Source organism: Cydia splendana, chromosome 27 (assembly GCF_910591565.1).
Source record: "Cydia splendana chromosome 27, ilCydSple1.2, whole genome shotgun sequence".
NCBI classification, from domain to species: Eukaryota; Metazoa; Arthropoda; class Insecta; order Lepidoptera; family Tortricidae; genus Cydia; species Cydia splendana.
Window position 1 is genome coordinate 355,814 of NC_085986.1, and position 14,425 is coordinate 370,238.

Genomic DNA, 14,425 nt, shown 5'->3' on the forward strand with positions numbered 1-14,425 from the left:
TATTTCGTAACGATAGATCCGACTCGTATGGGGGTGTCGCGGTCATTATACATAACTCCATCAAGGCCCAGTCGTTTCACATTGCCTTAAATAACCCTGGTATTGAAATTTTATTAAGCTTTTAAACTGTACCTCTTTAAATAATATTATATCACTGTACTGCCCTTCATCAGTGCGAACAACTCAACTCGACTGGGATTCAATTTTCACGGCTCTTTCGAGTAAATCATTAGTAGCAGGGGACTTCAATGCCCATCATACTAATTGGTCATATAAATGTGACGGTAGAGGATAATCAGCTGTTTGATTCGGCACTTGAGCATGGTTTTGTGTCTCTTAATAATGGAAATGCGACAAGGGTTAAACTCGTAAATGGGTCACTCCAGGAAAGCGCTCCAGATATCTCCTTTTGCTCGTCTGATATTGCTGTTGATTTTACCTGGCAGGTCACCAATGAAAATTTAGGGAGTGATCATCTAATTGTGAAGTTTAGTTTAGATTATCGAGACATCAGGCATTTTGAGCAAAGATTAAATTAAAAAAAAGCCATTTGGCCCGGCTTTCGCGATTTCCTAAAAGAATACTTCTCTAAACAGCCAATCCCCACGCAAAACGATATTCAAGTTACTTATGACATCTTTGAGACTGGTATCAATAAGTCCTTAGCGATTAATATCCCTGTAATTAAAACGTGTACTGATCCTACAAGGAATTTCAAACCCAAAAGCTATTGGAATGGCTCGTTATCTTTGGCTGTAGCTCAAAGGCGACTAGCACTAGCAAAATTCAGACGGAATCCGACCCCTTCTAATCTAAAACTGTTGCAAGAAAAGGTTGCAGAAGCACAACGCCTCATTCGTAATGCTAAGGCGTCTAGTTGGCGGGAGTTCTGCCAAAGTATAGATCAAACTATTTCCGCGTCTGACATGTGGAATCGTATGAGGTGGGTAAAAGGTCATAAGCGTTCTAGGGTTGTTGCATCTGAAGAGAAAAAAGTCGAACTGTTGCGTTCTCTCACGCCTGATTTCGTGCGACAGGAGTCACCGACGTTTACATCTGTGAACCCACAATTAGAGGTAGAATTTTCACTAGAAGAATTGACAAGGTGTTTAAAAAATAAGAAATCTTCTCCAGGGGTAGACGGAATAACGTATGCTGTATTATGCAATTTGCCATCACAAGCATTGTTATTTCTACTAAAGCTGTATAACTTGATTTTTGTGTCAGGCGAGGTGCCCAGGCAGTGGAGAGTTATCCAGGTCGTACCTATTCCTAAGTCAAGTCAAGATAACACTTCGAAGCTAAGGCCGATTTCTTTGATGTCCTGTGTATCTAAGATATTCCACACAATGCTTACGAGACCCCTGGAATGGTTTATAGAACACAACCAGATTCTATCTCGAAATACCGTGGGCTTTAGGAAAGGTCTATCCTGTATGGACTGCCTAACTCGCTTAATATCCCACATACAAGTGGGTTTTGCCAAAAACACTTGCACTCTAGCTTGTTTTTTAGACATTGAAGGTGCATATAACAATGTTTCGGTCTCTAAAGTCGTTTCTATTCTAGATACCTTAGGAGTTGGGGGACATTTTTGTAGATATTTATGGGCCTTCTTGAGTGAGAGGCACCTTCTGCTAAAAGACCCTGATGTCGGTTTGTCTATGGTGCGGAGGACAGACAAGGGCCTAGCTCTAGGGGATCCACTCTCCCGTCTTCTGTTTAACATTGCTACATACCAGATTTGTAACGACATAGTCAATGTCTCAATTTCCCAATATGCTGATGACTTCGTGCTGTATGTCAGGCAAAAGAATTTACATGACAGTGTCTGCTTAATGCAAGACAGTTTAAACTCAATGTTAAAAATTTTGGACAGTTTAGGACTTGAGGTTTCAGCTAGTAAGTCAAAGTTTTGTATTTTCAGCAAAGGTGATAAAAAACAACAAGTAAACCTATTAATTCGAGGACAACCGCTTTGCTCTGATAAATCTATTAAATACTTAGGTGTATTGCTAGACCAACACCTACGATGGGGAGAGCATATTAACTATGTAGTCGAAAAAACCCAAAAATACCTCAGCATTTTGAAAACTTTAGCTGGCGCGTCTTGGGGAATACATCCTAAGCACCTACGAAGGTTGTACATCTCCTTGATTAGAAGTAGACTGGATTACGCGAGTGCACTTTTTCACAATAGCGCCAACAGACACATCTATAAGCTTGAAAAAATTCAAAACCAAGGTCTAAGGGTAATCGGAGGGTTTATTAGGTCTACACCGATTCATGTTATGCAAAGTGAACTATGTCTTGTGCCACTGCATCTCCGTAGATGGTTCCTGGCCACTAGGTTTTGCTTGAAATCACTTACCTGGTCAAATAGCGCCACGGTTGATGACGTTCTGGAGTTGCGGGCCTCATGCCAAAGAGGGTACTGGACTAAGACAAGGAAAAGACCTTTGCTAGCTGTCGTAAATGAGGAAATCTCTGAAGAGCATATTCAGTCGTCATTCCCATTACCAATGTTTCAATTAGATGTTTGGGTGTCAAAAATTGAATTACATGAAGTCTTGTACAACGGTTTAGAATCTGTTGTTGGTGCAAAACACAAACACAACGCCGATGCTCTGCGGATTGATATGGTTCAAGAACTGAATAGAAAATATATCAATTTCTATAGAATATTCACTGATGCGTCGAAGTGCGATAAAAAAATAGGGGCTGCCTTTTTTGATCCTTTTAGTGCCACAAGAGCACAATACAAAATTTCGACTGGAGTTTCTATAATGACCGCGGAACTCAGTGCGATTTATCAGGCTTTAGTGTTTGTTGAAAATCAAAATTATCCCAATGTGGCAATTTTCACGGACAGTAAAAGCTCCATTCAGCATTTGAGCCGGTGTGCCTCAGGCGAACGGTGCTTTTCACTGGCGTACAAAATCCTAATGAAAATTTTTAAGCTCCGAAATTGCGGAAGGTGTTTGAAAATACAGTGGGTTCCGTCACATATCGGCCTGGTGGGAAACGAGGAGGCTGACCGGTTGGCGGCAGCGGCTGCTTCTGGGGGAACTGAGATTGATGTCGCTCTAGACTTCTCAGAAATAGTCGCAAAGTATAAAAGTAAAATGTATGGTCACTGGAAGGAGTTCTTTGATGAAAGATCGAAAGAAAAAGGAATCTGGTACAAGACCATTCAATGTGAGCCTCCTCGGATACCCTGGTGGGAACTAGGGTTTGCAATATCGGACGGTTTCCAATTCCGGAACTGGTTTTCGATATTGGGTCCCAATTCCGGAATTCCGGAACTGGTTCCGGAATTAGGGTTTATGTTATTTTTGTATCAAAAACAACAAAAAATATGAAATACTGACACTTTACGTTTATTAAAGAAAGTATTGTTTTAGAGAAATTTAATCTGAATTATTATTAATCAAAAAATATCAATAAATTGAGTATAGTGCCGTCTTTGCACCTTATTACTATGGTCACTTTTATTCACTTCAATGATACGGTGTATTTATTTGGGGAAACTACGGATGCTAGAAATCGGTTACATGCCCAATTTTATATAATGTCTAAATATAACGGCTTCGTAGCCTAGTAGGAAGTGGCCCTGTTTATGAAGATGAAGGTCCCGGGGTTCCGATCTCGGTAAGGTCATTTATTGTGTTATGACGATTACTCGTTTCTGAGTAGAGTTTGTTTTCTATGCGTTAAAGTAGGTATTCAGCTATAGGTACATATGTGACGTTCCACGGGAAAAGGTACCTTATGAGGGTTTCTAGTTTCGGAGATATTAAATGTTTTGTAAAGAGGTGAAAAAATGCTCAATTTTTTTTTATTGTGTCATCTGAAACCTTAATGCCTAACGTTTGTTTACCTGTTTTTATTTTTGTTATAAGTTAGTTATAAGCCTAGTAATGTCGTCTCAGAGTTTAGTAGAAAAGGTACCTTATGGAAAAAAGATTGAAAATTCCCAAAAAAACTAGTCAATACGGGAAAAGAAGTTTGGTAGAGAACTGTATTAGCATTCTGCAAAACTAATTTGATAATTTCAGTTCTGGTTGGGGCGCCTCGCAAATATTATAACCGTACATAGACCGACATCACAAATCCAAGTAGACTGCTATTATACCAAAGTTACTCTCGTCAAGTCTTTCTTAACTAGAATAATCTTCATTTGGTTTGGTCGCATGCAGTAAATCAGCCATTGGTTTGCTGAAAAATGCCAATACCCGACGCATTACCTTATGGAATATCTGAGGTCATTGAACCTCAATGCCGCTTATCTTCAATAGCAACCGAAATATATTATTGATAAGAAATAGACGAGTTATACCATCTTAACCCCAAAATATTATTAGTTTATCCTAACTGTTCCATCATCATCATGCCTCATCATGTAACTTGACCACAAGGTACCTTTTCATTACATACAAATTATTGGTCTTTTTTAAGATTATTATGACGAAGAATTAATTAAATTGGGGGCAGTTTAATGTAAATTAATATTTTCTATTCATAAAAGATAAACTATAATATGATTGATATTTTGTAGTGATGTATTATTAGATTTATTTCCATAAGGTACCTTTTCGTAAATGTATGGAGCAAATACTGTTATTGTTATGTAAGTTTAAAGTGGCATAAGGGGTTAAATATAGTATTTAGTTGGGGTTTTAGGATTTATTTCATTTGAATGACAGAATTTCTTTCATATGTGCTCAGAAAAATTGATTGTGTGTCACATTAAAAGTAAAAATATTCAATTTTGTGATTTTATATGAAAAAGTCAGAAAATACATTTTCACCTCTAAATCGGTATTGTTTTTTGCTTAAACTGTCTGTCAGTGTCGTTTTCTAATAGATAAAATTTAAATCTTGAGAGCTCATTGCAATCAATCGTGAAAATGAAATAAAACTTTATTTTCAAGAGATTGGTTAGTATACACATAAATCAGTCGATATCAAAAGTTTCTATTTGCATTACAGAACAAGTCGCAATATTTTTTTAATCTCAGATATATACGGTATTATTATTTGTAGTCAACTATGTAACTTACTTCAGGAACATAGTTTTTTAGGCGGCTAAACTTAAAACTTCTCTATCGTAAAGTTGCTCATTTCACAACATTATTTTCAAAAAATCATATCTCTGTAACTACGCAACCTAGAAGGTTGATCTTTTGTGTTATCGATAGCTTATTTATTGTAGATTACTGGGGTATGCATAACTCCATACCCGCCATAAGGTACCTTTGACCGTGGGACGTCACATATTACCTTTATGCATTGCCGACTAGCAAGCCTTGTTGAGATTACGCTTTTTAAGTTTTGTTTTCCCTTACTAGTTCCTAAATTCCTAATTCAGAATATAAGCTTCTACATGCAGGTTCCGAAATTTCCATCGAGGAGACTTCTTTCTGAATTGAGAATAAAATATCCAAATGTTTATAAATTTTAAATCAAAAGTTTCGCGTTGGTAGGATTCTGGGCAAATAAAATATATGGCTTTGCTTAAGCAAGTATCAAAAGTAAAAAAAATATGGTTACGTTAACGGGGCATGTTAATGCATGCTGCTAGACTTCAGACTTTTATCAGTGACGGCTAATAACACGAGCATAGTGTAGTTTTCTTGGAAATGTTCAGTAGTATACGTATTAAAATCTAATAAAAGTACTTAAATCCAATTCCGGATGTTTCGATATTCAGTGGTCTCAGTTCCGGAATTGTAATATCGGAAAATTTGTCCGAGATTCCGGAATTTCGAAATTCCGGAATTCCGGAATGCAAGCCCTAGTGGGAACTAACTGACTTAAACCGGGCGAATATTGTACGTGCCCACAGGCTTCGGTCCGGTCACATTCCATTAAATAAGTTTGCTCATCTGATGGGGAAAGCAGAGTCGCCCAACTGCGATATCTGCGGCTCCGTCGAAGATGTACAGCACTTCTTAATGGAATGTGTCCGGACTCGAGTCAAGAGGGCACAATTATTTGAAGCTGGGGACTATAAAGAAATTGATGTTGGGGTTTTTCAGTCGATTTTGGCGGAACCCCTGTCTAAAACTGCAAAATTAGTGTACCATTTTTTTGATAACTAGTATAACATTTATTGAAACTCATATAATGTAGAGGCCCAACGGAGCCGACATGTCCCGTTTGACAAAGGTTCCTTTTAAAAACGTAGATTAAAAAAAAAAAAACTAATCCCAAGAATTGACGAAGGCACTAGTTTTTACGCACGCTCTTACCGTGCTTACGAGATCATTTTAATTAAATGTAAGCACTTAAGGTGGTGGTAGGTACTGGTGCTTGAAGCGGTCCCAGTACATGACATCTTGAAACTTAAGTCATTGTCAATAGAGGTGACAGCAGGGTGTCATCTACTGGGCATTAGCATGTCGAACACTAGTACCACCACCTTACTGGTCCAGAGTTGCAGAGGACAGAGTACATGCAGTGGAGAAGGTTGGAGGAGGCCTAGGTATGCCAAGAGGCACACGTTGGGGTCGGCGCAGCACGTCTTTCTCTTCCACACCTCTCTGTCGCCCGTCATTTCATCATTCACTTGCGTTCGTTTCATATCATCTCTCACACAGTCCATCCACCTTTTCCTCGGTTTTCCTTTCCTCGTACTTCCCTCCACATTCATTCGTAATACCTTTCTCGTCACATGACTTTCATCCCTCCGCATCACATGCCCGTACCACACTAGGCGATTTGCCCTTACTTTTTCTGTTACGCCACGCATCCATCTTAACATTCTCATCTCCGCTACCTGCAATCTCTTTTCATCCGTCACCTTTAGGGCCCAACACTCTGATCCATACATGACGACAGGTCTTCAATTTAATAACCGTTGTGTTGTATCCAAGGATCGGAAATAAAAATGCTCGGAAAACATATAAAAACTCAAAAATGCGCGTTTTCACAGAGATAAGACCTAGCTAGATCGATTTTTTGCCCCCGAAAACCCCCATATAGCAAATTTCATCGAAATCGTTAGAGCCGTTTCCGAGATCCCCAAAATCCATACTTATATTTATATTTATATATATATATATATATAATATTATAAAGGAGAAAGTGTGACTGACTGTCTGTCTGTTACCTCTCCACGCTTAAGCCGCTGAACCGATTTAGTTGAAATTTGGTATAGAGATAATTTGAGTCCCGGGGAAGGACATTGGATAGTTTTTATGTCGCAAATCATCCCTGAAGGGGGTGAAATTGAAAGAGTTAATGAATTGCCTAATAATAGAAGTAAGCAATGCGCGAATTGAATGATTGCTATTAGCATTATCCAGGCGCTATACCTACTTTAGCTGCTGTCACTAATTCCACGCAGACGAAATCGCGGGCAAAAGCTAGTATATTGTATATTATATAAATAAAGAAGAATTGCTCGTTTAAAGGTATTAGATAGATAGATATAGATATATAGAAGCACGTGGAAACCTCGTGCCAAATTATACTACTCTTTGCTGATGTAGAGATACTTACTAATCTAATCTTACTGTACTCTTTGCTGTAGGGTCTGTTTACACATTGATTATAATGTTTTCAACGTTGGCCAAAAATAACCATAACAGACTACTGCACCGCACCAAGGTTACGGAGAAATACCTCTTTCTCGCTCTCACTTATGGGTTGGGCTCACCAAGGTCGCGGTGCGGTGCGGTAGTCTGTTACGGGTATAATTATTCCTATCGAAGTTTCCTTAGAGCATTTAATAACTGGAGTGGCCATTAAGAGCTTACCCCTCTGCCGAAAAACTTGTACAATTGTGCAAACTTTTGTATGGACTGATATGGCTGTTTATACGTTACGTACAAATCATGTAGAAATAGCAATACATTTGACGTCCCCTCCCCCGCAAACAGACTATTTTTTCGTAAAGAAAATGACAGCGATGACATCTCCAGTTCAGTACTAAATGCTCTATAGTGTAAATAACATTATTTGCGGTATTTGACGTCTGTCACTCACAACAGCAATACTACGTAAAATGTTTTGCACATCGAAATCACAAAGGAAAACAACTGCACTGCGAACGTTTACGTTCTACGTCTTTTGTTTTTAAATTTTAGGGTTGGCCGGACACCACCGTTATGAATCGGTAGTCGTCTAAGTAAATCGATATGAATTTTTCATTTTTCTTTTAATAAAAATAAGGAAAAGGTGGATAATTAACTGTAAATATGGATATATTTATCGTCACTTAACAGACAACAAATTTGACACAGAAATAACATAAATAAACTTTAAAATAGATCCCCAGTTAGTTTCAATTTTGACAATGGGTGCGACCGGTAGCTTGCGGGAAAACCATATAATTCTAGCTTTATTTAAATCTCAAATAAAAATTCATTATACGTCACAATTCGATACCTCAGTCTACTTGCCATCCAATCGTAATCGCTTGCTGTGACAATCGATTTGCGTTAGTTACATCTCTATATACGTCAGTCATAATGTGTCAAATACCGCAAATAATGTTATTTACACTATAAGGAAGTTTCACACACGAGTTTGACGTAAGAGGCCAGTCCAGGCGGGAACAATTTTTCGGAAATCTGATTAATTTGTCTGATAAAAACAGGTGTGCGGACACAAACGCTAATAAAAATAGGCTTACCGATTTCAACACCGATTATGACCAATATTACCGATAACATAGAGGTTCGGACGAAAGAATATCAATTTGTGACGCTAGTATTCGCGTTCTGGGCATGTTCTGGGGCATTAAGTATTTAATTACTTAGAGCGCTCAAATATCACCATAAATCTAAAATTGGTGATGAATAAATCGGTCCGGTTGATTGTCCCGTCTGGACTGGCCTTAAAGTAATACTGAGTCTGTGGCACGGAACACATACGCGAAACGAAATGTCAAAAAAATAAAAATGTAATAGAATTATTTCAATTGTTTTAATTAAAATCATATCAGAAATGGAACAAGCAACTATAAAAACAGAATACGATGTATATCCAGAAGTCGAGGTACAGTACGCCGAAAGCCAACATGAAGAAATCATCTGCAATGACGATATGAAAGTGAAAGAAGAACGAATTGAGAATGTTTGCGACAACAATATTAATAAACTGAAAGAAGTTTACGATAACTACAATAAAGGACAAACAACGAGCAGCAATGGTAAATAATATATACGTTTTCAGGGTTCCGTACCCAAAGGGTACAAACGGGACTCTATTACTAAGACTCCACTGTCCGTCTGTCTGTCACCAGGCGCGATAGCTAGACAGTTGAAATGATGATGTATTTCTGATGCCGCTATAACAACAAATACTAAAAAGTACGGAACCCTCGGTGGGCGAGTCCAACTCGCACTTATTCGGTTTTTTAAGCTATGCATTAGGCCAATGGTATCTTGTTTAGAGAAAAACAATTGGACTAGGCTTGTGCCTGCTCGGTCACTATACAGAGAGCGCTCCACTCTCGGTCAATCGGTCAGACGAACTAGTTTGGTCTTTTAGTTCCTTTAGTTCAGTTTGGTCTTTGAGAGCAGGCCGCGTAGCCAAGATGCCGATCGCTTACGCTCCGTAGCGATCGAAACGCAACTGTCACTGTTGCACTAATATGGAAGAGTGATAGAGAGACATAATGCTTTTCGTTGTCGAAGCGATAGCAATTGTAACCTTGGCTAGGCCGGCTGGGAATGTATGAATCGATTTTACCTTAGTTTTTTTTTCTAAATTTTTGGCAACTGAATTACGATTCAAGTTGTACGATACTATATGACGGTTAAACATCAAAAAGCTAGACACAATAAAATAAAATAAAAAAATAGAAAAAATATTTCATTTTTTTTATCATATTTTTCAGGTTTAGGACTGTTTGTAACTCTTTTATCTCGTTGTCACTCGTGCCAACGTCATTGTGAACCATTTCGTTCAGTCTATTTTCTGTTTCACTCATGTCAAGCGCTCATCAATCCCACTGAACTAAAGGACCTAAAGACCAATTAAGAGCGTGCAAAAAGATTTAGTTCCTTTCAGTCCTTGGCGGGATTTCATTTTTAACAGTTCTTAGTTCATGACCGACACAAGCCTAAATTGGAGGACTAAACATCAAGATTGCTTCCATTTGTCATTGAGGCCAGTTATCATATATCATCTATAGTGATCCAAAAGACTCGAGCCCTGTGAGCCTTTTTTTACGGCTCGCCTCATTTCTTGATGCCTAAAAGGCTAAAAGCCTTTTTTATTTCATTAGTAAAATAGGCTTTTAGCCTTATAGCAAGAGATGAGGCGAGCCCTAAAAAAAGAGCTAACAGGGCTCGAGTCTTTTGGATCACTAATCATCATGTTAATGTATAATTTTCATAGGCACAGTCAACATCAAAGATATGTTTACACTTTTGCACCTTTATTTTTATTTTGTTTATTTTATTTTATGCCTTTATTTTTCCTTAAATAGTTTTACATAATAAAAGTTTTCTAATAATATTGTTGTTCATTTTACTATATTAAGGACCCCTGTCGGGTATGGGCCTCCTCCATGTCTCTCCACCTTTCTCGGTCTTTAGCCTTGATTAGCCAATTTTCTCCAGCTGTGGCTATGATATCCCTGGACCTTATGGGTTTTCCCGCCTTCCTTTTGCCATGGGGTCCTGGCCACTTTGTGACTTTGTTGGTCCATCTGTCATCTGTCAATTTCCTATGTGGCCGGCCCATCTCCACTTTTGCACCTTACTCCTTTGGGGCTATTCATAAATTACGTCATTTCAAATTAGGGGGGGGGGGTCTGGACATCGGATGACGGTAGCATGAAGTAGGAGGAAATGGGGTCATTTGAAGCATGATTTTTGGATGATTATAGGGGGGGGGGGTCCAAAATCGTCAAAAATCGATGACGTAATTTATGGACAGCCCCTTTGTAATAAGGCGAATAATGTAAACATATATTTGACATTGACTGCTCAATCACCTGCAATGTTACACAATGAAGGCTGCAATATCTGACACGATCTTATTTGTAGAGCTATAAGAGCGTGTCACATATTGCGGCTTTTGAAGAGTAATAATTATTATTGCAGGAGACTGTACTCAGTGGCGGATTTGCAGTGTTGGCCACCCTAGACCCCAAGCCCTGTAGTAAACACTAGCCACCCCTTTGTCTCAGCACCCATCATATAGACTGCGGTTCCTAATATTATTTATTTATTTATTACTCAAATAAGTGACACAGCATTACATTAAAAACTAAGGCACTGTGAAACTACAAAATAAGAATACAAAAAAACAAATAATAATATCTATAAATAAAAATCTAAATATTAATATCTATTAGGTATGCCCGTGCTTAGAGCAAATAGTACTACTGTTTCGCTTATATAAATAGAAGAGAGATCTGATTGGAAATAAAGTTACTTAACACATTCATTGCCACCTAGCCAAACAAGACGTCCACGCCAGGCCACAACAATTTCGTCATATAAAGTAGTAGTACCACGATCCCGACTATTGGGTCGTCCGGCCTGGGAACGAAATCATAAGATATCCGATAGTCGGGTTTTCGGCACTGAATGTGTTAAAAACCACACCACCTGTCCACAGCTCCAGAATCAGAATTGTTTATTGCACTCATATTAGTATACCGTTCTTAAAAAACTATCTAGTACAGTTCCACATGAACCCTGTAACCCTTACAGCAATAGCAATATACTTAACTCTGCTTCTGTTGTGTGTAATATTCTTCAATTGCTTAAAATTATTTGTTATGTTGGCTACTGTACTCAATAGTGCGACTTGGCAAGTTTATGTTATGAATGAATGAAAACATTTATTTTCAGGCAACTATTGGCCCATAGATAAATACCTTAAAACTAGCATACATATTATTACAAAATATATCCTTAAAACTAAAAACACAATTATGGCTGCGATGCAGTTCGCAACCCCGCAGTGTCAGGGAGACGGCCGCGGAACCGCCGGAACTTGACACCCTTCGGCCAAAACTCCTCCTTGGTTTTACTCACTGCTTTAAACTTTCGTGATTATTGTTTAATAACACATGACACAACTAAGTTTAGAAGTAATTTTGCCTATTATAAGGAGACTTTATGGAGAGAAAGAGACAAGTAATAAGTTTGCAAAATCTAAAGCCGGCATAGTGCGGAATTGATATCCCAATATGTGTTTATGTTACCACTTTTATAAACTTTCAGTGTCTCTAATTTTTCAGCAACAAGTACTGTATCAGAAGCTCCTGGGCACTTCCCATGCCACATATGCGGTGCAGTCTTCGATCAGCTCTTCCAAGTCACCCGACACCTCAACGAACATGTTCGGCGAACCTTTCCATGCAACCACTGCAGCTGCATATTTAACTATGAGTCGGACTTGGACACTCATCTGCTTATACATACACTCGGGGAACAGTTATTCAACTGCGATGTCTGTCAAGAGAAATTCCCGAGCCAAGAATTACTAGAAGCACACAAAGATGCCCATAAAGACAACAGCGAAGGCATCCCATGTGAAATCTGCGGAGTGAAATTAAAAGCAAAGTACAGTTTAAAAATTCATATGAGCGCTAAACATCTCTCTGTTCAACCGTTTTCTTGTGAAGTCTGCGGGAAGCTTTTCCCAGCGCAATGGAGGTTGACGGAACACATGAAACTGCATACCGGAGACAGCTTGCCTTGTACGTTCTGCGATAAACATTTCATTTCTCAAAGCAAGCTCGACATGCATCTAAAGACGCACACTGGTGAGAAACCGTTCGAGTGCAAAGTTTGCTACAAGCGTTTCTCGAGAGAATCCAACTTAAAAGTACACATGCGTTTACATACAGGAATGAAAAACTTCGTTTGTGATATATGCGAGAAAGCTTTCTACACTAACTCAGATTTAACGTCTCACAGGAAAATACATGATAAGAATAAACCGAGGCCTTTTAAATGTCCGGATTGCGAATCGGCGTTCGGTTTAAAAACTCAACTCAAGAACCATTATATGGCTGTCCACAGTACAGAGACACCATTCTCATGCGACAGCTGTAACGTCAAGTTCAAAACGAAAAAGGCTTGGAAGTATCATATGATGCAACATTCCGACGAGAGGCCGCATAAGTGCAGTGTCTGCGACAAGGGGTTCCTGATCAAGCACCTCCTGGTGAAGCACATGAGAACACACACCGGGGAACGACCGTACGGTTGTCAGTATTGCGACAAAAGCTTTAAATCTAGATCTAATTTAAATACTCATATGGGTAATGTTCATAATGATGTTAAGAAAGCTCTAAAAGCAGAAACAGTGTAAAACAGCATTTTTCAAACAATGGGTCGCGACCCACGGTGGGCCCTGAAATTAATAGGAAACCTGAGGGTTACCAATAATATTTTATGCCGCCTTTTAAAGCGGCTAAGAGTTGGGCTCCAGAAATGGCAGTTTTTGTCAGGTGGGTCGGAGCTCAGTGGAACCACTGGTGTAAAATATTTTTTTTTTTTTTATCCTTTTTTTTTTTAAGGGGTTTTGTCACGCAGTGACAATGTCACCCCCGTAATGAGATCTAATAGTAATAATGATGTATTAGTGAAGTATTACCTACACCACTACATCACATATAAGTATAGTTTGCACATCAACCTGGCCTCGTCTGATAGTGGCGAAGCCAGGACGATGTTGCAACTACCTATGTTGGTAGATTTAATAAATGTCATGTCATTCCTCAGCGCCTCATTACGGACACATTCCATCAACACATGGTGAACATCTTCTATTTTATCGCACTCTTGGCAATTTGGTGAAGCCGCTAGTTTCATCAGGTGCTTGAATTTGTTTGACGGAATGTGCCCGGAACGAAGTCTGAGGAGTGATACTACCTGTTTCCTGCTAAGCTTTTTGTCAAACCAGGGGACCTGAGGGGGCTGACATTGAACTGTTCGGTACCAGATTCCTTTAGTGAGAGACCGCTTATCAAAGTATTCCCTCCACATCTGCCTGCAACTAATCCTAACTTTACCTAGTACTTCGCTGTGTACTGGTATACAACGGTATGGAATACCGTCGGTTATTGCAAGTTTTGCTGCTCGGTCAGCCTCCTCGTTACTCATGATGCCAACATGAGAAGGTATCCACTGTACAATCACTTCCCTATTTAGTGTACGAAGTTTGTTGATGGATTCAAGGATGGTGTAGGCTATCGGATGCCCTCGACTGCTCGAGGGTAACCGAGCCAAATGTGAAAGGGCACTCCTTGCGTCTGACAAAATTACACATTTGTTATGGTCTATAGACTCTACATATGACAACGCTTCGGCTATGGCAATAAGTTCACAGTGCATAATAGATATATCAGCTTGTATGTTAAACTTTCCCCGGAAATCCACCTGAGGGTCAAAAAAAGCCGCCCCACATCCTTGTTTCTCCTTGGACCCATCAGTAAACAGCTTAT

At 39.1% G+C, this 14,425-nt stretch overlaps 1 protein-coding gene across 1 annotated transcript; it reads left to right on the forward strand.

Moving 5' to 3' along the window:
• Positions 1 to 8,884: 8,884 nt before the first annotated feature.
• On the forward strand, positions 8,885 to 13,436 carry LOC134803680 (zinc finger protein 501-like). Its single transcript, XM_063776469.1, has 2 exons — positions 8,885 to 9,160; positions 12,212 to 13,436. Exons 1-2 carry the CDS (start codon positions 8,956 to 8,958, stop codon positions 13,288 to 13,290), a joined length of 1,284 nt encoding a protein of 427 aa, XP_063632539.1. The 5' UTR covers positions 8,885 to 8,955; the 3' UTR covers positions 13,291 to 13,436.
• The last annotated feature ends 989 nt before the right edge of the window (positions 13,437 to 14,425 follow it).

Bases quoted from the DNA above. Each gene is read 5' to 3' on its own strand.
- LOC134803680 (XM_063776469.1), top strand. From the start codon at position 8,956: ATGGAACAAGCAACTATAAAAACAGAATACGATGTATATCCAGAAGTC. The intron at 9,161-12,211 runs GTAAATAATATA...CTAATTTTTCAG, and splicing joins ACAAACAACGAGCAGCAATG to CAACAAGTACTGTATCAGAA.